Source organism: Barbus barbus, assembly GCF_936440315.1.
Source record: "Barbus barbus genome assembly, chromosome: 47".
In the NCBI taxonomy this organism is placed as follows: Eukaryota; Metazoa; Chordata; class Actinopteri; order Cypriniformes; family Cyprinidae; genus Barbus; species Barbus barbus.
The window spans coordinates 9,453,098-9,479,886 of record NC_136725.1 but is presented as its reverse complement, the minus strand read 5'-3'; the positions used below and the strand labels follow the sequence as shown (position 1 = coordinate 9,479,886).

At 37.8% G+C, this 26,789-nt stretch overlaps 1 protein-coding gene across 1 annotated transcript in view; it reads right to left on the bottom strand.

Moving 5' to 3' along the window:
• Window positions 1-26,789, bottom strand: part of LOC306865680 (CD166 antigen homolog) — a 70,215-nt gene that overhangs the window by 17,635 nt on the left and 25,791 nt on the right. The window contains exons 2-4 of the mRNA XM_079410424.1: window positions 1,796-1,902; window positions 1,438-1,657; window positions 522-586 (exon numbers count right to left, since the gene is read on the bottom strand). Of these exons, the coding sequence (XP_079266550.1) occupies window positions 522-586; window positions 1,438-1,657; window positions 1,796-1,902 (392 nt within the window). The remainder of the gene's footprint in view (window positions 1-521; window positions 587-1,437; window positions 1,658-1,795; window positions 1,903-26,789) is intronic.

The following is a 26,789-nucleotide window of genomic DNA, read 5'->3' as shown; positions in this document are numbered from 1 at the left end:
AGCGATAGAGGGAGAAAATGAAAAATAACGACCCACAGCTCCATTTACAAACACCAGTCATAAGGACTGCGTGGGAAGCCTTGTATGTGCTCCAAGTAGTTCAAATCAAAGCTCCTTCCTGTTTTCATGCAACCGAATAATATTACAATCATCCTCCTTTTGAGATGCAAACTTTAGACAACATGAAAGTGGTTGTTTCCTGTGTAGCCGTGGGTGACAATCGCTCGAGCACTGCCTAAATCAGGTGTGTACACCTGACAGACGCATCCGCTGATGTCCGTATCATTAGCGCTGTCTTTGAGCCACCTCTGACTGTGATAACAGCAGGAGTGTGTCAGTGTTGAGACTACTGGAGAGGCATGCTGGGTAATGAAAACAAAGGCATAGGGTTTGATCCTGCACATTGTTAGTACACTGGCTGGTTTGTGTACTGGAGCAAACACTGGATACGGGAGACAACAACAGCAGCAGCAGCTGAAGCTCTGGGTCTTAAAGGGAAGAGTATAGAGAGTGTGACTCACCTGCGTCAGTTTGCCGTTTTCCAGTTCTTTCGCATTGTTTTTGATTACAGGAGCTGATGGTTTTTCTAAAATAAGAGATAAGACATCAAAAAGTATGTAGATATGTTTGATAAAGCATATCAGCATACTGTGCATCCAGCAGTATACAGTATGAATGCTGTTAACAAAATGCTTCTATGCATAGACTGTGGGTAGTTAGATTTTAGTTTTCTTGGACATTTCATTTCTACAAAGAAAATTAAAGTACATTATATTTTACATATATTTAAAATGTTTTAGTATATATGCTAAGTTTATACATATATAACAAAGTGCTTGAACTGTCAGCTACCCAGACCACCTACAGTACTTTGTTTGCAAAAATATCCATTATAGTTACAACCTGAGTACACTGTGACTAATACTGTATCCTAAAATGCAATGCCCTCAACTTGGCCCTCCTTTTCCAGTGTGAAGACTCAGTTTTGATTGGACAAAAGTTCAAAAAAAATTTTGACACAACATTAGATTACAACTGGATTTATCTCCTAAAGGAAAACTGTATGCCACTCACTGAATTGAATATATATATATATATATATATATATATATACATACAGTATTTGCTGCTTAGTATGCACAATCCATTCCCGAGCACAGCCAATCTTTCTGATCTGTGGTGGAACACTGTGCACAATATCAGTATCATTTCTCTGGTATCCATCTAAAAGCATGCAACTAGATCAAGGCTACAGAAGTGGATCACCCATGTTATTCTCTCCCATATGTGACATCTCTACACCCCCTTTCCAGTCCAATTTGAGATCTGACTTACATTCGGTTTCATCATAGACTGAAGCTTGATTTTTCCTATTGTCCTCTCTGATTTGCTCTTATTTAATAATATGTTGTGTGTGAGTGTTTTATTAATACTCACTGTGAACTTTCACTTCCACAGAGTATTCCTCCAAGTTGGTTAAAGACACCACCATGCAGGTGAAAACTCTCTGGTCGGCCAGTGAGCCTTGGGCGATCAGGAGACTGGAGTTGTCGGCGATGCTAACTCTACTTTTGTAGCCATCCGTGGCGGATACGGTGGCCTCATCTTTTTGAGCCTGCTTCACGAGAAGATCGCCGGGAGAGCCGTCATCTTTCACCTGAACGAGATAACAGGGCCGTTAGCAAACTGACAAACACACATTTAGCACCTATAACGATTAAATTAGAAATCAATATGAGGATGAGAGTAGCTAGCAGGGTAGAGTAACAGCCCAGATGCTCAGAGAAACACTCACGTATTTCCATTTGGTGAAAATAAGGCCATCTTGCTTGTTAGTTCCATTGTTGCATGGCACTTCAATGGTCTCACCGTACAGACCTATAACCGTACCCCCACAGCTCCCTGGAAAATACAAGACAAGAACATCCTGTTTTAGATGGCAGGTTGGTATCAAACAGAGCGGCTGTGAAGCTTCGGCAGAAATTACTGTCAAATGCGACACGCGCGTGTACACAAACATCAGGGCATTATCTCGACTCCGAAACAGAGCAACAAGAAATGGGAGGGAGGATAGGCAGATGAGGTCTTGTTTTGATTATTCCCAAGATGTGCACGTTATGAATCTTAATTTTAAATTAGACGTGTTCGCAGATTCTGAAAGCACAAAAGGCACGACTCAACGCAACAGCACCAAAGAATTATGTTCATGCGGTGGTTTTTCAACACATAACCGGTCTGGAATTCTCTCATGGGAAGTGCACGTATTCGTAATTGTCTGTGTATTAGCGTGTGCATTTAGGCGCGGAATGAAATGACAGACGTGGAAGTTGAATATTGTCATCTGGAATGATAGATTGCACTGCATCATTCAGTTGCCGACATGACAGTGCTGTTTGTCACTTGTGCCGACGAACGCCGTAAACATCTTACTGTCTTGGGCAGATAAGCGCTGACAATCAGCAACAGTCGATCATAGATTGGAGCGCAGAAACGGTTGGCACTGAAACGAGATGGTGTGTTTGCGCAATAACCCTCTGAATGGTGTATGCATTGATTTCTCAGAGTGTTGAGCAAAACTTAGTACTTAAAGGTTGCAGGGCCCTTTATTAATGCCTGGTGAGGTTGTCATGGCAATGAGGCCCCATGTTCAGTGGCACGATGGATTTAGGTAAAGCAGTATAGGGGGTTGAAAGGTCAGGGCTGAAGGGACTTCACGGTCCGCCCACTTCCATCAGCGCTCCATCTCCAAGAGAGACTAATCAAAGAGTCTGAACAACGAAGGTTCAAATTCTGGTCAACCCAAAGACGAGAGCTGCAGGCAACCGCTCTTCCGCACGCAGTCAGCCTTGCCTCCAGGGTAATCGTTCCCCATTTTCGCAACTTTTCATTGTGATAGCAGTTTTAATATTGACCAAGTGGCTGCACTGCAGAGGATGAAAGAGCTGATAAGCAGAAACAACATCAGTGATATAGATGCACGCTAGCAAACACATACACAACATTTCAGCAGAATATCATCAGCATTTTGAACCACTGAATATGGACTAATCTGCACAGAAACTACATTTCACAGTGCTTTCCAATCTGCCTCTAGATACAGGAATACTTGCATTAAACAAGCAATCAATATGCACACAATGGCTGATGTGTTGGCTAAAGTAATATTTCCTCCAAAAAAAATGTTTTTCCAAACCTGTGGGCTGGCTATTATTTTTTTCTGTTGAACACAAAATGAGAATTTCACTGCTTTTTTTCCCACCACAGAGTAAAAATTACAATGGTAATTGTGGCAAGTTGAAAATAAGAACATAAAGTGCCACATAAAGCAGAAATTCTAAAATGTAACTGTGATAAAGTGTCATTGTACAATATAAAGTTGTGTGAAATATAGAATTGCAATTTCACAATATAAAGTGTGAAATAAATGTGTGGAATAAAGTTGCAATCGTGCAATATAAAGTCTCATTGTGAGTTAAAAAGTTGCAATTATATAATATCAAATGATGTACAATTATATAATATGTAGCCTCATTGTGCAATATAAAGGTATAATCATGCAATCCAGTCACATTCTACAATATAAATTTGCAATAATGAAAAAAGTTGCAGTTGTCAGATATGAAGTTGCAATTTTACAGCTAGAATCATGTCACATTGTATATAATAAATTCACAAACATGAGATTATCTCATTATACGAAATAAAGCTGCAATTGAGATTAAAGTTTGTTATTGTGAAATAAAAAGTTGCAGTTTATCTAATGAAGTCCCATATGATACAGAGTCGCAATTAGAAAATCACATGTGTGTTAAAATTTATTTTATTTGATCTCTGACGCAGAAACAGGCTTTCATACTTTTGTTTTGCCCTTTTTGAGGCTTGACAAAACATCTTTGCTATTAACTTAATGGAAAATGACTACTTCAAAATTCCCCTTTTGTGTTCAAAGGGGGAAAAAACAGCATATGGGTTTGAAAAGAAATGAGGTTGAGTAAATGCTGATCGAATATTATTTTTTAGGTGAACCATTCCTTTAATATGGCTTAGCAGTCTGGAACTCTCAACAGGTTCTGAAAAATGACAGAAGCGAGACTAAAGCTAGACTTGCTAAAAGCTCTGAGCTAATAATAATTCCTGTGGAAGAACTGAGAGGATGACAGCCAAAAAGGATAGGTGTGGACAGCAATGTGTACATAGAGGGTTCTAAATGCATCTAAAGACTACTGATTGTTTGGACAGCACACAGGACCTGTGCTAAAATACACCAGGAGCACACAGACACATGATACCTGCACAGGTTGGATAGCACCATGACAACAGGCCATCTGCTGGAAGATCCTGACAGTAAATAAAGTCAAGAAAAGAGGGAGATGTAGATAGGAAAGGTTGTGTCTAATCCTGAAACATGTCAAAACATGATTGCACGACTGAAAGAAACAGCTTAAACTAGCAAAAACTGGTTTGCTTGTGCAAGATGGTCTCTCAACCTGGTCAGGTTGGCCTGATTTGCTGGATTTGCTAGGCCGTCTAAGGCAGCTTAAACCAGCTAAAACCATCAAACTAGCTTTAGCTGGATTAAATGTGCTGTTTATTGTTATGTTTGCATATTGCAATCATGTTAATGCAATGAATTTTCAGTCAGGGAGTGAGTCAGTTGCTGAGAAGGCCTGGGCATTTCATTCACCCTGTGTTAAATACTAATTTCATTTCATTTTATGCTTGTAACAAATAATTTTGTGAGACATGATGATTGTTATTTTGGTACAAATGTTTTTGTATGTTAGTATGGAGTATGGGAGTTTTTACAGTAATGAGAACTTTAAGAAAGGAACATGTTTAATTGTCATGCAAATAATGTGATTGTGCAAAAAAAATGTTAGGTGTCATTTTCTTTGCAGCAAGGCAGTAATTGTGAAAGTAGGGTTGAGTGACAATAACTTCCATTTTCGCTCTCTTTTTTCCTCAGGTAACGTTAGCTGCATTACCCTTAACGTTAAATCACAATATTACTAGTATGTAATGTTATTGTTAAATATTGTTACTTAAATGTAATGCTCTCTTATCTACAGTATGTAAAGTTAGACTTAATCTCTCCTGGTGTATGAGTTTTTTTTTTAAATCAGGACACAAGAGGTTTATCCAGGTTAACAGTAAGCTAGAGAGGCCATGTAAATTGTTCTTTAAATGTTACTGTTACAAACAATAATTTGTATTTTAGATTGATGAATAATAGGCAGATCACTGGATTTCCAGGCTAGCATACTTTATGGTTTTGCAAGCTCTTAACCCAGTTTTTCATTCTTATTTTACAGGATCTGTTTTGCCTCCCAAAAACAATTGAAGAAATGGTGGATTCGCAGCAATGGGTCTACAAGCATCCCAGAAATCTTGAAGGAGTTCCCCAGGCTTCTAGGAAAACTTGGCATGGTAAGAAATAATTTTGATTTGATGGTTTCGTTTACAGAAATTTGAAATGGTTAAATTGTTAGTGGGGTTGTGATAGATGATATAGTGTATTGACAATAGTCAGCGATATCGCTGAGAGCTGATGTCTTTGTCGATAGTCAAGGCGATATTACAGGAGCTGCCCCACATCTTTAAAATTTGAGCACATTGTGTTCTGTGAGTGTACACAGCAGCAGCACCTCCAGAACGTCAATAACATCTACATATTCCTAATAAATTACATTGTTTGTCTCAGGAATCATTAACATAGACTGACTAAGTCACACTTCAGCCATGCCACTGTCACATGGTCTGCCCGTGTCATTTGTTTCTGATCCAATCTATTTAAATCCAATCCAAGCTATTTAAAGGAATGAAGACATTTTCAAAAATGTTTCAATGTGTCGGTTCTTATGGTTTAGATGCTAAAAGGGAGAGTGCTTTCAAAGTCCTGCCCACTCTGCTTCCCCAATCAATATTCAAGAACGGAGGAAAGGTCTTCAGACCCACAACCATAGGGGAGTCATTCATTTGACGTACAATCTGTACATTTAGTTTTTTACTTTTTCAACTCTATACCCAGTACTGTGCAAAAGTTTTAGGCCACAAGTATTTTCATCAGTTAAAAAATGGTTTTAAGTCAGTTATTTTTATATTTTGCTGTAGTGTGTCAATAGGAAATATCAGTTTACATTTCCAAACATTCATTTTGCCATTAATTGTAATAATCCAGTGAATGTCTGACAACAGCCAGTGCTCCACACAGAGATCTGATCTAATCTGATCATCATCCAGCCTGTCTGGAATGACATGAAGAACCTGAGACAGACTAAATCCAGAAGAACTATGGCAACATCCACAAAATGCTTAATAAAAGCTACCTGCAAAGCTACAGTACTGTTAAAAGTTTTAGACACTTGTGAAAAAATGCTGTTAAATGAGGATGCCGTCAAAAATAATGTCATACATAGATTTCCTTTATCAATTAACATCTATGAAGTAAATTAAATCATCATTTAGTGTGAGCATCATTTGCATTTAAAGCAGCTTTTGCCCTCGGTGTAACTGAGCAAAGTTTTTCAGTTAGCTTTGCAGGGAGGTGTCTTGAAGCATTTTGGAGAAGTTGCCACAGTTCTTCTGGATTTAGTCTGTCTCAGTTTGTTCTGTTTCTTCATGTCATTCCAGACAGACTGGATGATGATCAGATCAGATCTCTGTGTGGAGCACAAAAATCTCACTGGATTGAACAATGAAGATTACAATGGCAAATGGCAAAATGAATGTTTGGAAATTAAAATTGATATTTCCTACAGACACATTACAGCAAGAGATCAAAATAACTGACTTAAAACCATTTTTTTTAGCTGGCTAAAATAGTAGTGGCCCAAAACTTTTGCACAGTACTGTATATATATATTGGGGACTTTAAATTATGCCATGTTGGTTGGATGAAATTTAGGTAGACAACCAAGAAGTGCCAGTAAGCAGAAAGAAACCTAAATCAGTAACACAATAAATATTTAGTTTGAGCAACCATTACCAGACCCAGTTCACAGGAAAACCCTGATAGTTTGGCTGATTTCCATAAAATACACTTAAACGTTATTTACACTTAAAAGTCAACTTAAATGTTACAACTTGTAAAAATGTAAGTTATGTTGCAAGACTAAGAGTCGTGTAATTAACAGGTGGGGGCCAACATGGTGATGCATTCCTGCACATTTTGTGCCTTGGTGATGAGACGACATCCCACACCTTTGCCATTGTTTCGGGCCATGCCATTGGAATGGACTTGTTGCTTGAGGCTGTTTATCTTTTTCAAGTCCTTTTTTGTGCTTGATGTTAGCTACACAAACATCTTCCTTCCTGGGAGTTTCTCCAGCATGCAGTATTGATGGACATGAGTCTTCGTGTGTGAGGTATTTGAGGGCAACAGTTTTTTCTGGCCACTTTTTTTGTCACATGTATATGTTGTAGGTCTCTTTGTTTGGCTTAGTTTTAATGGCACAATGTTTGGACTGATTCTCATGTGGCAATAATCAATTTCATAGTGTTAAATATAAAGGTAGCAAGGCAATGAGACAACAAATAACCCAATGTTTAGGTAATGTTTAACCCAGCAACACAGTTAACCTGACCCACTGGTTGGGTTAAATAAACAACCCAGCATTCTGGGTCAAATGGCTCAACCCAGCACTTGGGTCAAAACAACCCAGCGCGTGTTCTGTCCCATAGTTACCCAGTGGGTGGGTTAAGGTTGGGTTATTTTTTAACCCATCATTTTTAGAGTGTAGTTGTCCAATAACAACTAATCAGTTTTTGTTCTGCTATTTTGTTCTGTTCTGTGCTTAAATTGGAAGAGAGTGTGTTTAAAGCACTGCAGTTAGTGTAGTACAGCCATACACAATTACATTCAGTCTCTGCCTGGTGTTTTAGTGTTCCACAACAAGCATTGGGCTTTTAATTTTGTGTCACTGTAAAAATAGACCTGCTTTTAAAAAACAAGAACTGCAGACCAGACAATAATGCTAAACTAAGACCTCACAGTGCATTTGTAAGTAACGTCAGAACAGCATAAGATACTACATAAAAACATTTGCAAAACGTAACCTAAATCATTCTAATGCATGAGGCATTCAAATGCTAAAATGTGTCAAAAATTCTCTCTTGTCTCCGCATAATGAGGGAAAAGTATGAACATTAAGAGACCGAGCATCAGAGACCAGAGCTATTTGAAGTGAAATCAGACAGAACACATTTGACGGATTACAGTTTCTGAATTTCTGAAATGTCTCACATCCGGTTGCCACCTTATTTAAACAACCTGTGATGACCACATCTATTTGTTCCCTGTTAGATCAAGCTGGGATCCCACAGTCATGGAAAACCTGGAAATACTAGGCAATTTTAAAAGCATGATTTCCAGATCTGCAAAAGTCATGGGAATTAAATTAATATTAAAACAAAATGTATTTTTTTTGCTGAATTATGAAAGGTTATTGAATTATGCTGAATTATAAAATATTTTAATGGATATAAATTGCTTTTATAAAATACACAAATAAATATAAATGCATTTTATAAAGTATATTATTATAATTTTAAAAAAGTTTTCTATTTTAGTATACTGTAAAATTATTTATTCCGGTGAAGCAAAGCTTTTTTTCAGCATCTTCAGTGTCACATGATCCTTCAGAAATCAATCTAATAAGCTGTCAATGTTGGAAAAAGTTGTGCTTCTTAATATTCTTTGGGACCTGTGATACTTTGTTCAGGATTCTTTGATAAATAAAAAGTTCAAAAGAACAATGTTTATTCAAAATAGAAATTGTGTGTTCCAATATACTATTCAAAAGTGTGGGGTCAGTCATTTTTTTCTTTCTTTTTTTTAAAGAAATTAATACATTTATTCAGCAAGGATGTGTTAAATTGACAAGTCATAGTAAAGACTATTATTAATATTGTTAGAAAAGATTTCTAGTTTGAATAAATGCATGTTCTTTTTAACTTTTTTTCATCAAAAAAAAAAAAAAGTTAAGCAGCATAATAGTTTCAACACTAATAAATCAGTATATTAGAATTTATTTCTGAAGGATCATGTGACACTGAAGCCTGGAGTAGGCTAATGGCTGATGAAAATTCAGCACTGCATCACAGAAATAAAGTATATTAAAATAGGAAACCAAAATTTGACATTTTCAATTGTTTTTTTCTGTATTTTTGATCAAATAAATACAGCCTTAATAAGCATACGACAGCAGTGAACAGCAGTGCCTATATAAAATAATATTTTTTAGAAAAGTCACAGAAATTCATTGGTTAAAAGGAGTGGAAACCCAGTATCACACAGCTTTAGCTACAGCAGGGCGAACAAAACCAAACCAACAAGGAGAAAGCCTCAAATCTGAGCGATTAGACTTCAAATCAAAACTCTCTGCAGGAAAACGATTTCATCCCAAAACATGTCTCACTGGGAGAAAACATTTCCTATTTTGCAGAATGCAATGTTGCTGAGATGATATTGAAGACCTGAAGATGTGTGAACTCACATAAATGCATATGCATGGGCAATCTCGACGTCAACAAAACCTAATACTTGTTTATAGTATTTGGTGTGAAAAAAAAAAGCATTTTCTGCGTGTTTTTATTCAAAGAGAATAAGCTTTGGCCAGAGCAAGTGCTTTGGGCAGCATCTGAAGCGGGAGGGATGATTCACTGTGTCTGAAGTGCTTTTATTGTGCTCACCAAACTAATAGTGCTAATATTCGCTGAGCATTTGTACTGTCCTCAGGGTCAACTTGCTCCCACTGGGTAATTTCACAGCAGAATTTAGCCTTATTCCTGGCAATGTTATTCAGATGTTTTGTTCTCTTTGCTTTTGTTAAAAGAAATTTGCCCAAATAAATGTTGTTTTCATTCCCATAGTGAACAAAGAGGCCTTCTGCTTCAGTCTAAAGAGATCTGACAAGAGAAACCCATTCACTGCTAACAACGTATTTCTTTGTTATTGACTGACATGGTACCAATATACCTACATTAGCTGATGAGAAAATACAGTAAAAATAGTATTATTGTGAAATACGATTACATATTAAAATAACTGTTTTCTATTTTATTTGATTCTGTTGTACTGTTTTAAAATATAATTTATTCCTATGATGGCAAAGCCTATTTTTTTCAGGATTATTTGATGAGTAGAAAGTGAAAAAGAACAGCAGTTATTTGAAATAGAAATCTTTTGTAACATTATGAAAGTCTTCACTCAATCTTTTGATTAATTTAATGTGTCCTTGCTGAATACAAGTGATAATATCTTTAAAAAATCTGTCTGACTCCAAACTTCTCAACAGTAATGTATAGCATTTACACCTTTTAAATAAAGGTCAAATGTGTCCATTAGCATATGTTTTTGGTGTCGGAGTTGATTATTGTGAAATTTGACTGGCATTAACTATATAAATTCAAGTATTGTGACAACGCTAATTATCTCAGACCGCCGATCTCGGCACTAGATCTTGACAGCTGGAATACTCTGCACTCTCCAGTTCCTCTAAATCAGCTCCATGGATTCCGAAGCCCCTCACAGAGAGCAGCAATGCTAGGAGAGAGGGAGGTAAAAGAACTGGCACTGGGGAAATCAATGCCTTCTCCGCTTTGCTCTGCAGCCTGCGATTCATCAAACGGCGCCTGCCGTGCCCATGATCAAACCCAAACATATTAGCGGCTAAACACGAGAGCAGATTGAAGGAGCTTCTCACAAGCACTCAGTGTTTATCTTACTCTACTTGCGCTCAAACAGACCGTCGAAAGAGCTTTTGGCACCACCTCATAACTTCAACCTTCTCCTAAATTTAAAACCTGCTGGGCATAAAGCCACGTTGAATACAACTCGGCGGTTCCACCGTTCTCTGCCAACCGTCAGAATGCGTTGACGTCAGATATGCTTCTGCGATTCTAAAATGTCCTATAAATCTAGAGCTTTACGCTACAGTTCTTCAGCCTGTCTAGAGAGACCTGGATTGACTTCATGCTGGCGAAAGATCAGAGCACGGTAAACTGATAATGATCACATGCACCTGAATTTGGCAACCACCGATTTTTCAACACGCATTCCAAAACAACACACACTCACCAAAATAGGCAAGTGCATTTTGGTCCTTTTGAGAAATGTAGTGTTTAGTTGTTGCATATCTGTCCAGTATTAAGGGGGTTCGGAGATGGAGCTGTATTTTTAATTGTTGGTTTACAGGTGTGTCAGATCATATATTTAAAGAAATGTTGTGTTTTTTAGTTTGAATACGTTGAATTTTAATATTTGTATATTGCACACTATGTTAAATACCGTTGCTGCTTTGACTGAAAATTACAGCTAAAATTACTTCCTCATCTACTTAAACACCCTAGGGATTTTGTTCTTGCCATTGTTGCCTGTGGCTTTCTCACTTGGGGGTTGTTAGATATCATTTTCTTTCTTTTTATCTTTTTTTTTTTCATTTCATAAAGCTGCTTGGCAGCAATGTGTAAAACTTTAAAAACACTATACAACTGAATTTAATTAAGAATCTTATTCTGGATTAAGCTGACTGTTTCAATGTGCGATGCTAGTAGCCACCCTTCTAACACTTTCGTAATGATTGATTCTGACTTTTGATCATTTGACCAGAAAGACCCACTGCAATGCAGTAGATTTTGTATGCTACAACACTGCCAACTTATTTATTTTTTTGTTTAAATTGATCCACCGTAGGTTTTACTAACATCAAACTTTGTTTCTGAACATCAGATATTCACATATTAAAGTAGCTTTTGTTCAATAATGACGTGCATTTAATGTAAAAGTAATGTTGTTTGCTGTATAAAGGTTTAGAGGCATCCCTAGGAAAGTATTTTCTGCAGTTCCTAATCTATAAAAACCTGCAGAAAGACTCTAATAGATTTAAGGCCTGTCTAATTAAAGGAAAGTGAATGAAATGCATCCAGACCAGTGATTTGATGGAATTAATGAAGATCCGACTAAAGCCAGTAATTGGTTGGAATTCCATTAGGTGTGGATTCCCTCAGATGCACCAGCTGCAAACATGCGGGGCATGTGCTTTTGTACAGAATCACCCAGCATGGCTGCTGGATATTGACTCCCTGTTAGCTTGAATGATACCTGTATGCCTAAATCTACTTTATGCCTGAAGATCTAGACACAGTGCTAGAACAGAGTCTTATTATATACATACAGTATACACACACAGGCTAAATTATATTTGCAGAAATCAAATATGCTTCATTGTGCATGCGTGACGATTGGTCTAAGCATAAACTTAGGCAATGAAGACATAATATGCACAGCATATAATCCAATATAATGCAACATAATAACCATCTGCTGCATATAATCACGCTTACCTGCAGACATACTACTCTCAACGAAAAAAATACCTTTTTTAAACATATAAAGAATAGAGAAGTCGAGTAGCGATGAGCTCAGTGATCTGAATGTAAAGAAGAACGTAATTAACATCAGTATACTCCTAAAGTCTCATTAAGTGTGAGCGAGGCACATTACTAAGCATGGAGAGACACGCAAGAGAGAACAAGAGGTAGTCCGCAGGTTTGACCTGAAGCTCGAATAAATATATTATTACTGATCCCTCATTATAAACAGCCTCCATGGCCAGACATAACAAACCTACAGCAAACCCAACCCCACTTCCAGAAGAAAAATTACAATTTAAGTTCTGCAGAAAGTTCATGATTGAGAATTCAGTGCCTATAGCATGTTGAGCCTGATCTAGCAGCTAAGGGCCTCTGAGCACCAGCGCTAATAAAACAGTGTTTGCATTGGCAAGGTGCTTTCATCTCTTCTAATGTTAGTCTGTTCATCTTCTAAATCAAATATTTCTGCCTGCCCAGAGCTATGGATCCACATAAAAATTATGGTGGTATTAGCCGACAGAAGGATCCATGTTTTTTTTCAAGCAGGTAAACATTATCCAGAGGAAAAATCACACAGTAATAGCAGGTGTTTGTGATTTGATCGACTACATTATTTTTGCCACGGAATATTGAGGACAATATATATATATATTTTTGGTGCCTAATTGGCTGATATATATATGCTTAAAATACCATAATATTTCCTGATTAATTAGTCTGGCTAATATTTTAGCCCATCACTAATCAGGTCTTGCTGAGGAAAAGTCACACCGCTTGGTGCTCTGCACCCTTATTAAATACGGTACCCTAATCAGAAAGGTACCCCGTCCCTCTGTAAACCATATGCCCATCAAAAAAAAAAACACCAGTCCAGGTTCACACTACCATCTGTCTCATCAGCAATTCATAGTTTGTTCAGTTTAATTGAGGGATGTGTCCAGTGCATCTGCACACCCCAAAAAAAGAGTCATTGCCAAATCAATGGTCGCCCATCTAACAAGTAAAAAAGCAGATAATTACCACTTTATTTTAACAGGAAAAATGCTTTTGTCTGTTTTTCTTTCTTTTTTAACCTCATTCATCACTATTTTGTTAAGCTAGCCATTATTCTATCTCTAAAATGGCATTACGCGGCAGTGCTCTTTGTTATCAATGGTACACTGACAGCGATGGTCATGCATAAAGCAGCTGGTTTAGCGAGCTGTGTCAGGAGAGTGTTAGCATTAGATAGGCGTGGATGTAATCATCTTTCCGATGGGCGACAGCAATTACAGTGCAGGGAAAGAGCATTGTCAAAGGGGCTATTTGTTCATCCTCTCTCCCGCTTCCCTTTAATGTCTGAACTTTAACTAGGATCCGTCGGCCCTGAAGACTGCAGTGCAGCTACAGAGATGTTTGAACTGAGATGAACTGAGAGTCTCTCTCAACAAATTAGCCATATGATATTAGCTACTGATGATTTCAATGCTGGAATATCCATCCATGGTTGATAGCAACTATGTTGTGAAATATGGTAGAAATACTGTATATTTCTAGCTGTTCCAATCTTGGACCAAACACCAGCTTGCACAGCTAAAGACTGCATAAGAACGGAAAAAACAACAGTACTAAGTTACCAGCTTAAACTATGTTTTCCAGAAAGAGTGTTTTGCATGGTTTCCTGTAGCTCAAATAGTAGAGCATGGCGTTAGCAACGCCAAGGTCATGGGATCTATTCCCAGGGAAAGCAAGAGCTGATAAAATGTAAAAACTGTAACTTAAATGCAATGTCAGTCGCTTTGGATAAAAGCGTCTGCTAAATGAATAAATGTAAATGTTCTAGGGATAATAAATGTAAATGTTCTAGGGATGCTAAATTGGTCTAGAATTGGTTCATGTTGGTTAGTGCTGGTTACCTGTCTTTCCTTCTGGTGAAACTGGTTGATCATGGGACTGGTTAAGCTAGTTACGAAGTCTGGTGTCAACAGCAGCAAACCTGCAATATCTTTTCAGCAGGGCATAGCTCTGTGACTTTCCTCTGAGAAATTAGCAAATATTTGTTCTGAGGACCAAAGCAAAGCTCCGTTCAGGATCAGGGCCAATTCTCTGGAAGCAGTAGATGTGTGTTTGATTATGTTCCAATAAATTTGCAACCCCATAAGAGTTGAATTGACCACAGCACAGTGCTTCTGTGTACTGTTTTCATTAAGACATATGGAAAAACACACGTTCAAGGATCACGGCACACTGCGATAATTGGCCTTCCTCCACGACTAGCACAAGACGGCCGTTAATGACATTTGCTGAGGAGGAACATCGCCTACAGCAGTCTAATAAACACCATCTAAAACGACTTCATCCCGTACTGACAAGAGGAAATCTGCTTTTGGCAGAGCTGCATCCATACTATTAACTTGACTCGGCTTTTTCAACAAGCCCTTCCATTAGCGGCTAAACCATCACGCTGTCAACATAATACCTCTCGTTTCTGACTAACCACATGAAATAATAATGAGGGAAGTGGGGAGAGAGATTAAGACTCTGATGGGCTTCCTGTGGATGGAGACACTCTAATAGCAATGTACAACTATGCACTAAAAGAGTTCCCGTCCATCACGCCGTGTCTGAACATTGGTCGAGAAAGTAAGCGATCGGTTAATGAGCTGATCCAGAGAAGTTTGCAGACCGCAGTCTGGCCAAGAACGAGAACAACCCACTTGTGATGCAAATGCGAACTGGGGATCAATGCTCTTCGCCCACTGAATCTGGTCCCCAGTGCTGTTAACAAGCAAGAAGTAATTGATTAAGACAGCCGGCACACGCAGAGTAATGAAGCACACAAACACGTGTCGACGTGACTACGCGCTCAGAAGCGAATAGTAGGTATGCCGCAAGTGTGTGGCTCAGTCAAGGGCAGTGTCTTTATTAGGGAAGTCTTCATTACAGGTAGGCGAAGAAATCAGAGCATCTTTTTTTCTCATCCTGCTCCTTGTAGAGGGCCTCTGGTGGTGCATGCAGGCTAATTGACCCATCCATGGCCCAGGCTTTCAGGAGTGGACGGGCACAGAGCCTGGAGTGCTGAAATAATTGACTTGATGAAATGAAGAGCAGAAACTCTCAGAGGATAGCTGCCTCATCCATGCACAACCTCTGTCTCTCTCTCTCTCTCCAGACTTTTTGGTCTGTTGCACCAAGGGAGAATTCACTAAACTGTTGTGGAGCAACAGTTTTTGCCATAACAAAAGCATCTTAGTTGCTAAACAACTGGAATCCAGTTTAAACAGCTGCTAAATGTGCAGAAAAAGTGCTGTGTCGTATTTAATTCAGGTAATTTTCATTCTTTTCAGCTATTTTCATGGCGAAAAGTAAGCGGAAAACGTAATTAAATTACAAAGAGATGCTTATGTAAAGTTTCTATTGATCATGCCCACTTTAAAGAGGGCATTTTAAAGAGCTGATTCCAGCACTCCTTCACTGCTGAATCTTCTGTGATTTGACAAAAGTCATGTTAAAATCATGTTACCTTAGTTGGATATGAGTTGGCGGTCTCTTTTTTCACCACCAAATGAACCATAAACTGATTTAAAGCAGTCTGAACACTACCACTGTTTGTTTACAGAGGTTGCAGAGAGTGATTTTTTTCATATATAAGCTAAATGAATCAGAAATCAAAATCATATCAAAAGCTTGTGAAATCAAATCAGGACTCGTAAGGCTGGGAATTGTGCCATGCTAATTGAACAGATTTTTGTTGTCATACGATTTACATAATTTCTTTAGTGAATCGGGCAGCAAAACAATGCATGCATACAAATAAATAGAAGTAACAGTGAGCACAATTCATTCTACGTGCATTCCCCCCTGACTGATTAGCAAAGCAAGCCAAAGCCGTCTTCTACAGGTCAGCGTGCTGTTCTCACCTTTATCGCTACACTGTGCAGGCAGACCGACTCAAGAACCCACTTAAACAAATGCAAGCCCTGCAGAGGACCATGGAGACCTGCGTCTGTCTGACCAGACCTCTTATAATAGACATCAGTAGGCACTGAAGTGAAGGTCGAGAGTTTGAGACTGGAACAGGAATACGTGTTGCTATTATTAAGGCAGGGGCTTCTTTTGCGAGTATGCTCCTTATTTTCTAGGCATACAGACATAGCCTGAGGCATTGAGGTGAGGTAAGGATATGGCCCTTTGTCAGTGCATTGCAAGGACACTTTTCATAACTATGTGAATTTAGGGGGAACTGCTAGGAGAAGTGTTTCCGAACATTCCAGGATGGTGACACGGTTAAATGTGGTATGCTGCACGATAGGGCTTGTAACACCATGGGCGTATATTGGACTGAATCTCACAAAACCCGCCAAAAACATTCAGAGGTATTTATTATAAGTACATATTTCAATCCAATATCAATATAATGGAAATAAATCTGTAAAAAGATTAAATCTGTAGCAGATTAAATCTCTGAATAGGTATTACAAATAGTGGGAGCTTGTCAGGTGAGGCAAATAAGGCACAGTGAAATTTTGAAAAGGAAAATGATAAAAGAGCAATTAACTTATTAAAATTCCCATTAATTAATTTCATATCTTTGCAATGTGGATTTTGGATAAAATATTACTGAAGTCCAAACCCTGGCGATGTACTAAGTTTTCTTCAAGTGCTAAGTAAGTGAAATTATATTATATTTATATCGTCTTGTATAGCACATATGTGTATGTGTAATGTATTTTTCCTGTATAAAAGCCCTTTTATACAGGAAGTTCCCAAGACTGCTATAATTTAGTATGCCTCCTCTATTTTAGAACCCATCAGTCATCACTGATTACAAAATGGGTAAATTTTGACTTCAGGCTTCTTTTTTGTAATCATATTTGTCCAAACACATTAAGAGTTTTTCCATTATTCATAAGTAATCATACTTAAATTATGATAATTATATTTATGCATTATGATCATGCTTATATATATATATATATATATATATATATATATGTGTGTTTACAAATTTCTATATAAAAGTTTAATTGTAATTTATACACATTTTACATAATCTGTGAAAGATTACAAAATGCATTACAGTAATAAACATTTTGGTAGAAAGTGTGGCCATACATACAGCTTTACAGCTTTAGTTTGCTTTTCAGCCATTTTTTGGATATAATGTGACCTGGATACGACTGTAACGCCTGATATGTATAGGCAATGGAGAGACAATGGAAAAGACACACACAGACAGAGACAGTTCATCTCTATGCACAGCTTGTGCTTCACTGAACAGGTGGCAGGGAGTGTGAGGTACAGTGACATGGATGTGAAAGGGCGAGAAACACACTATAATCGCCCTAACCACGTTAGAGTCGGTTTCTCAATAGCACTGCCAGTAACACATGCCCGAAAGGGCTTATCTGGCAGGAAAGACGCAATTTCTGCCTCCTTCAACTAACCAAACATACTTACTCAATTAAAGTAGATTGCAGAATTTCTATAGGAAAACCTTGAGGGCTGTATCACACGACAAATTGAGCAAACTGGGCCCAGTGATTATTATAGGAGTCAATGCAATTTCTGAGAATTATGAGTACGGTGCAGGGCTCGCAAAATCGCTAGCCCGACGTCCCAGGGCTATTGTGTTTTCCAGTCGGGCTACCAAAATGTATCACTGCCCTGTCCGACGGGCTAACTTAAATACAGGGCTCCCACGCAGTTCCCTCTAAGCTGAGCGGGCGCGCGACCGTGCTCGTCTTCCACCGCGGCCACTCAGAAGAAATAATTTGCCTCGTGCACACAAAAATGAGTTGGGAAGCCATTTGATTGAATGCCGCCCTTAAAAGGGAACTTAATAACGTTACTTCATAACGATGTTTAGACAGCTATAGAAGAATTCATATATTCACTTTGTTTTATATTTAACTTACAGATCTCAGCTTAAGTTTTGCTTCAGTTTGTATTCTATTCTATTCTATTCTATTCTATTCTATTCTATCAGTTTAAATAGTTGTTTTGATACTATATTATGTTAGGGCTATATTATAAACCTGATAAATAATTGACCTTGTTTTTGAGTCTTTGACTTTGAGTCTCTTGCTCATCAAGGCTGTATTCATTTCAAAAATACAGAAAAAACTGTGATATAGTGAAATATTATTGCAATTTCTAATATTGGTTTCCTATTTTAATACCTATACTTTAAAATATCATTTATTCCTGTGATCAAAGCTGAATTTTCAGCATCATTACTCCAGTCTTCAGTGCCCCATGATCCTTCAGAAATCATTCTAATATGCTGATTTATTATCAGTGTTGAAACTGTTGTGCTGCTTAATATTTTTTTTGGAACCTGTGTTACTTTTTACTTTGATTCTTTGATTAATAAAAAGTTTAAAAGAACAGCATTTATTCAAAATATAAATATTTTCTAACAATAGAAGTCTTTACTATCAATTTTATCCATTTAACACATCCTTGCTGAGTAAAGTTTATTTAACTTTCTTTAAACTTTTTTAAAGTATCTTTAAAAAAGAAAGAAAAACATTTCTGACCCAAAACTTTTGAATAGTTTATATTGTAACACAAAATCTCTATTTTGACTAAACACTGTTCTTTTTAACTTTTTTTTTTTTTTTTTTAAATATCAGCATATTAGAATGACTTCTAAAGGATCATGTGACTCTGAAAATACTGCTTTGCTTCACAGGAATTAATTAATTTTTAAAGTTTATTAAAATAGAAAACATTTATTTTAAATTGCAATAATATTTCACAATATAATTTTGTGAAATAATATTCAGTATTTTTTATCAAATAGATACAGCCTTGATGAGCACTTTTGAACTGCAGTGTATTGTACAGTAAAAATGTTTTCTCAGGTAACCTAAAATGCACATCATTTAGTTACATCAAGGGTCACATCATTTAGTTACACACTTTTTTGTGTGCGTGCTGTACAGGTCTGGTATAAAGAATGCTTTTGCTCAGGTGCCCGTAATGTCCGCCCAATAGCAAGAAAGAAAATTAGAGGGAACATTGGTCCTTAAACGGGTCCTTAAATTTGATGCAACTAAATTGAAGAGTTTTTAAGGCCTTAGACAGTTTTAAATACGTTAAATGGTATAAGAAATAATTTTTCAAATTGCCTTAAATAGATTAAGAATTCTGCAGATACCTTGTAAATAGTCAAATAAAACTCTTTCCTTGATATTCGTTGATATTTGTGTATTGAAAATGTTTTTGATTGACATTTATTGTCTTTATTTTTTTTGGGCTAGTTAAATAATTTTCGGGCTACCAAAATCTGAAGAGTACCTGCCCGAAGGGCTACCAGGGATTTAGAAATTTTGCGAGCCCTGCGGTGATAACATTCACTTGTGCAACTTTGGGCACCAGGCTCTAGAGAGCGACTCCCATGCAGAAAGAAATCAATGCAAACATTTTTCAGTCACGCTGCCTTGGGTATCAGGTCTGGGCTGGGACAGACGTGGTCGTGTGGGGGAAGAAAACAGAAGAATATGTCGAGCTGGAATTAAGGGTTGTTTTTGTTCATTGGGCACACAGAGAAAACAGGAGAGGAATGGCAGCGTGTGAGGGAGTGAACGTGCTGTGAAAGAAACCGCGGGGCTTCTGGACTCTCATAGGGATAAGCATCATCATACAACCAGCTTTCTTTTTCTTCTTCTCCTCCTCTTCTCTCTCTCCTCTCAGTCTGTTGCTGTGTCTCTGTTGGGTGTTTCAGATCAATGCAGGCACTCCCAGTGCTCACTGCTACAGTGCTGTCTGTACTGAGAGATTTCAATCCCATTGATAGCGGAGGTTTGTCTCTGCACTGAGGCATGGGCCAGCATTTTAATCCAGAGGCCACTCTGCTATGCCAAAACACTCTCAAGGGGGGCATTCATTCTGCTTCGGTGTACACCGAACGCAAGTTTCTTCCAGGCTTAAGGAAGTTCTGAACCTTTGCACTCCTTATCATTCGACATATTTTCTATTCAAATGTATTCTAGTCAAATAGCCCTGACATCAGGATTATGCCAATAGGTGTCAAAGGTAATAGAGAATGTATACATCCACAATGAATCCAGATGATGAGAAATGTTGCGTAGGAACATATCCAAACTGACAACAATGAGTGAGTGTAACAGAGATCACATCTTTCTAAGTTCACTCACAGGCAAAAAAAAAAGTATGACCAGGTGAATATTTTAGTGATTCAAATCTATAGAGTGCAACTAGCACAGTCTGATTCATTTGCAAATGACTCTTATGAGTGGTTCATTTAATGAATCCTTCAAAAAGACTAAAGTTACTGGTTTGAATCACTCCAACAAATCCTTAACTGAATCAGTCAGAGCAGATACTGAATTATTACTGAAGTCACTTATTAAACTGCAAGTTAACTAAAAAAGGTTCTGAGCTCTTAAGGTTTGTGATTTCAGAAACACTTCTGACTGACTGTCTACAACTGTGTGTAGTTCCTGTTCCAATTTTTTCATTGTATATCCTGTTTCACTCAAAGTATGAATGTAAAATAGACTGCAGTAGAAAGACATTTCAAATTGACAAACTTTAGTATAGCATGCTGCTTAAAGAAAATGGAGGTATTTTAGGAGGCTTACAAATTCAAAAGTGCAAAAGGAAGCAGCCACGGTAATTATGGATAGCATTTTAATCAGACCTTTCTGGGAAGGTTATTTACCGGAACAAAAACAATTAGCATAGTTTGAAGTCTGGTTAGAGCTATTCATTTATACTACTAAAGGATTTTTAGTTGTCTCTAAGGGGTTCTTCACTCTACCAATCTTAAATTCAACTGTGAAAAAAGCATCAAACACTTTATCCATAATTTAAAAGAAAAATACTGAGTGAAATTGGATAAGGAAGCAACATACCAAACATAAAGCAAGGGAATAAAAAACTTCATAGAGCATTACTAGAATAGTTGTGCAATTATCCATCAGCCATGTCCATTTGTAGGAGTGGCTATACAGGTGACACATCAGAAATGTCAGTCCAAATGAAAGGTTTTAAAAGGTAAAAAAACTTCACGAATGCTGAAATGTCAAGGATCGCTGTTCAGCTCTCTCACTTTTGAGTAACACATAAACAACACTCTGAACTATGGCACACTCACGCACTCGCTTTGAAAGTCACAAAGTTTCTCTCCTGAATTTATCAAATTCCTCATTCTGGGAAAACAATTTGACATAGAACTCCCTTTGCCACAACAAAACAAAAATCCAATTATCATAGCATTCGAACACAACAGCGCCAAACGCAGAGACTGAAACAGTCACACCGAGGAACAAAAAAGAAAGAAGCAAATTAACTGAGCATTGTGCGTCAGCCTGAAACAGCCCCTGTGTCCCATCCCTTTGCGTTTCATTCTGATCTCTTCTTTGCAATGGCAGGTGCAGCTTGTTAAAGGGAATTCCATTTCTCTTATCCAAATGTGGATGTTTTATTATATAACTAAACTAAAAATGTTACATTTTTAATAGTAATGATGCAATTTGACATAGGATGCAATTGACTGCAAGCTTAGCTTGCAATCATGCATGCACAACATGCTGAGGTGATTAATCGTGTGCTTTAATATTTGTCCATTAAATGTCATTTCTCAGCTTAAAGTTTTACTGCAATGTCTTTTTGACAACATTAAAAGTTCAATTCAATTTGATTGATTGTAACCTCCACCTCCATTATGTCTCCTCTCTCCAATTGGAAACTAAAATATCATGGTTTCCATGTAAAGCATACTTAATTGTGCAGTTACATGAAAAAATAGTAGCATGTGTGCTGTTTTTATAATGTTTCCGAGTGAGGTTCATCTCCTGAAACACACAGTGGATGCAACGGCTCACCCTCCACACTCTATATGTGGAAAAGATCCTAGTCCATAAAAATTTGAAGATCTTTCAAGAGTCAGAGTATTTTTGGAATAAGTCAAAATGGCTCTAGTGATTCTCCTCTCTCCTTTTATCTGCCCTCTTCAGAGAGAAGCAAGCAACTCTCTGGGCCCAGGAAGAAAATGAAAATGCAAGCATACATACTCACATGGAGGAAAACAAGTGCAGAGCAAAGCAAAGAACATGATCATAAAAAAAACTGTCCATCAGTCACAGAAGGCAGGTAAGTGCACTTTGCAATAATTTCCGTAATGCTTTACATTACGAGCATGGTGTGCAGGTTGGAGGGTATCCTGTGGGAGCAGCGAACCACATGCTTCCAGGAAGTCTCAAGAAACCAGTCCTGGTGGTGAGCCTTGAATCGCAATCCGTGTTCGTCTGCCTACCTTAATGAAATGCTATTAAACCCACTGCAGGGCCATTTGGAAACAACAACAACAGCAACGACAACAAAACCTCCCCATAAGTAAAGACTTGCTGCAGGGCATCATTATGCCCCAATCTCATTTAGTACTGCAGGTAACACAGTGGAATCATTACCCTGTATCTGTTACTCATACAAAGGAGACTATGGTCCATCTGGAACCTGACACCAAACATCTGAACAGCACAGTGGCCAGATTACAGGGGGGAACAGGCATCCTCCCATTACCGGATCCCTACAGCGACTGTGTGAGCAGATGTTGCTGTTTATATATTCAGGTGTAGGCTCTGATTGACCGCAGTTCAGGCTAAGTTCCCCACTGAGCAGTTAGTACTGGTCTGAAAGGGTGAAAAGAAGAATTAAAGAGGGATTAGTATTGGTTCCTGTGGTACACACTTTGAATTGAGAAAATATGTCACAATCATGAATTTTTGGTTGAAGTTTAATTGTCATTACCAAGTTAATGCTGTTTTTCAGTTTAGTGCGGCCCTCGCTTTGGCCACTTGCAAGCCAAAATACATGCTCAAAACATTTTCTTTATTCAATAGTTATGGTGATAGGCGCAGTGGATAAGACACATGCCTTTGGTGTGAGAGACCCGGGTTCGAATCCACTGTGAGACACCAATGTGTCCCTGAGCAAGACACTTAACCCCTAGTTGCTCCAGAGGCGTGCGACCTCTGACATATATAGCAATTGTAAGTCGCTTTGGATAAAAGCGTCAGCTAAATGAATAAATGTAAATGTAATAGTTGAGTTGCAGGAACATCAATATACCATTAAGTGATAGATGACTCATTAACTAAATCATTCTTCACTCAAAAAAAAAAAAAACTTTAAAAATGATGATTCAATTATGAACAATGCAAAAGCCTGTCTTTATGAGTGCATCATTCACTCAAATGATTTGATTCAATAACTGAGATTCATTCAAGAATTATACTACTGTGTGCTACTAGGAGATGTGAAATGGTTTTGCTTTGCAGAAATAATTCCACACAAAGTCAGAGCAAAGATACATAAAAAGCAACATCGTATCTAAAATGTATGTTACTTAACATTAACTATTTGTTGAACTGTTGTATAAAATCAATATCACACTCATGTTCCGAATAACTGAAATTCGCTACAACAGCACTCTTGCACATGTGATGTTCCATTAATTGATCGTTGAGTTCATGTCTTTTGTGGTATCTCACACAAAAAGTTCAAATTTAAAATTGTATACACTGTATCTGTAGACATTTTGTTCCATTACGCTGCACCTTGTGCATTTAAACACAAAAAAAAAACGTTCTGTGTGAATGGCCCTAACTTGTGTAATACATTAGATGTGTCCCAACTGCACAAGTGCATACTTATACACTTTTCTATCCCATTTTAGTGTGATTAGAGTGTTCACACTGAAAATTCCAAAAATAAAATAAGCACCTCAAATAGTTAGATGATGAACTTAATTAACCCCCCCAAAAAACACAAAACAAAAAACGTAGAATTGCGTTCACGCGCTGTCACAGCTTTCCTCATAATTTTCCTCACAAAATTACCTAAAATTCGCACACTACTAGGTAGTTGAGTACATTTGGGACACAACTATTAGCTCAAATACATGTAATTCTCACTCAGCTCACCAAAGCTGAAAAAATGGAATATGAAAACCCGTGTTTCCACCTAATAGGTCTTTGTGCTATACAGCATGCTCAGGGATATACTGTATCAAGTGAACGCATGCCTCTATTAAAGTCAATGTTCTGTACTGCCAGGTCTTGACACAGCAGAAATCCTTCTCACTTTTGGCAGCTTTCAGATTTCCATAGCCTTATGGAGAGTAGCAGGGTGGGAAAAATCACAGCGTATCCAAGCAGAATCCTATTATTAACTGCAAGTGTCTGGTGCCAAAGGCCTCTTTTTCATCCAGCTCCCAACCATAACCAGCAGCGGGAGAGGTGAAGGATGACTCTGCTCTCGCTCATCTGTGTGTTTGTTTTACTGAAGTTTCAAGGTCTTCTCAGCGGAGACTGTTTTTCTCTCTGTTCTCCTGTCTCATGCTGGTGAAAAGCCAGCAGTGTGCCTGGAATGGACAACACCCCACAACCCCCCTGCGTGATAGCCGCAAAAGAAAAGTTCCCATGAGAAAAACAGGCATTCGCCCGAAGGTTTCCATTCTGCTGCTCTGTTGCCCATTAGTTGAACTGGGAGGAAGTTATGTTTGAACAGGAAGTGAGGATGGGCATGAGTGACAGTGTGAAGATGTTTTAATGGCTGGGGACCATTTAGCAACACCGACTGACATACCTTGTGCCTCTACACACTGGAGCCGTTTCACACCTGTGGGAGTGTAAGCCTTTTAGTGCGAGAGTGTGTGAAAGAGAAGTGTGAGACATGCACCATTAGCGCTGTGTGTGTCAGTCACTCTGGCCGAATATCTTGCTAGCACGTCCAGGAGACACATTCCTCCGTTCGACTTTAGATCCAAGCGATGTGTGCAATGTATACTCTGAGTTAAAGGATTAGTTCACCTAGAATGAAATGCCATCATTTACCCGCCCTCATGCCATTCCAAACCCGTATGTCTGCATTTCATCCATGGAACACACAAGACAACGTGCTGAATATACGACTGTATGGATCACAACCTTTTATATGCATTTATAATGGTGAAAGGAGATTTAAACGTCAAATAATGTTCAATCCTTTATGAATTGTTCACAGTGTTCTGTCTTCTTAAGTTTTGTATGATGAACAGAACAATTTTTTGTTACTTGCTGATAATCTTAGTGATGGGGTGGTGATGGCGCAGTGGATAAGACACATGCCTTTGGTGTGAGAGACCCTGGTTCGAATCCACTGTGAGACACCAATGTGTCCCTGAGCAAGACACTTAACCCCCTAGTTGCTCCAGAGGCGTGCGACCTCTGACATATATAGCAATTGTAAGTCGCTTTGGATAAAAGCGTCAGCTAAATGAATAAATGTGTAAATGTGTAAATCTTGCCCTCAAGATAAATGAATCATTCTGACTGTTTTTGAAAATAGATGAATAATTAATTGTAAAAAATGTACTCATATAACAACTGATTCTCAAATCAGACATTGTTACTTATGAATGCACCAAGGAGATTTTTAGCATTGTTATCAGTAACTATTAAAATTATACAATTAAAAATATATTAATGTAAAAAAAAAATAAAAAAAATAAGTGTAATAAAATATAATCATTAGATGAAAATCCTAAAACTTAAAAACAAAAAAGTTGCTCTGGCAACTACTTGACCTAAAATAATGGAAGTACTACCATTATTAAAATTAAAAATTAAATAAAACTAAAGCTAAGCTAAATAATTTTCTAAAAAAATTGTAAAAAACGAAAAAAGTGCAACAACTTTTCAAAAAATGAAACTGAAATTTAATTGAAAACTGATAATATAACTGCTAATTCAAAATATAATAGAAGTACATAAATCTACGATAACAGATTTTAAGAAAATTTCTTTTTGAACGATCATGATATTCTTCAAAACTTCAAAACTTTGTGTTCCACAGAAAAAAAACAAAACAAAAAAACACTAGTTTAGAACGACAAGAGGGTGATTAAATGAAGACAGAACTTCCCTTTAAATTTGTGAGATCTTATCCATTTTACACATGGGAACTGCAGTCAAAATCCCTGCTGACAGAAACCCCATGGAGTGAGGTTGGCGATAAAACTTTCCGGAGGCTGTGCAGAACACTCATCTGAAGTTATGGTGAATGTGCAACTTCTGCGGCGCAAGCCACCTGCCAACTTCAGCTCCAAATCCACCCACGACGCTAAAGACATGCAAATGGCGCAATGTTCGCCTAATCTCATTTAGAGAGAAAAGGGTCTCATGGAGGCCTAGGGGCAATTAGGCACAACACTGAAGAAATGACAGCAGATGGTATTGGGTTTACAACAGAGCCTTACCTGGCTGCCTTTTCCTCCATTACACACTACACAACATTAATTATAAGCTAACACCAGTGCCATGGAGATGCCCAAAATGCTGCTTAGCCAAGTCCAACTTTCCAAAAGTTGACTGCAGACTCCTATTTTCTTATTACAATCTTATTACAGATGGATTCAGTGTCGT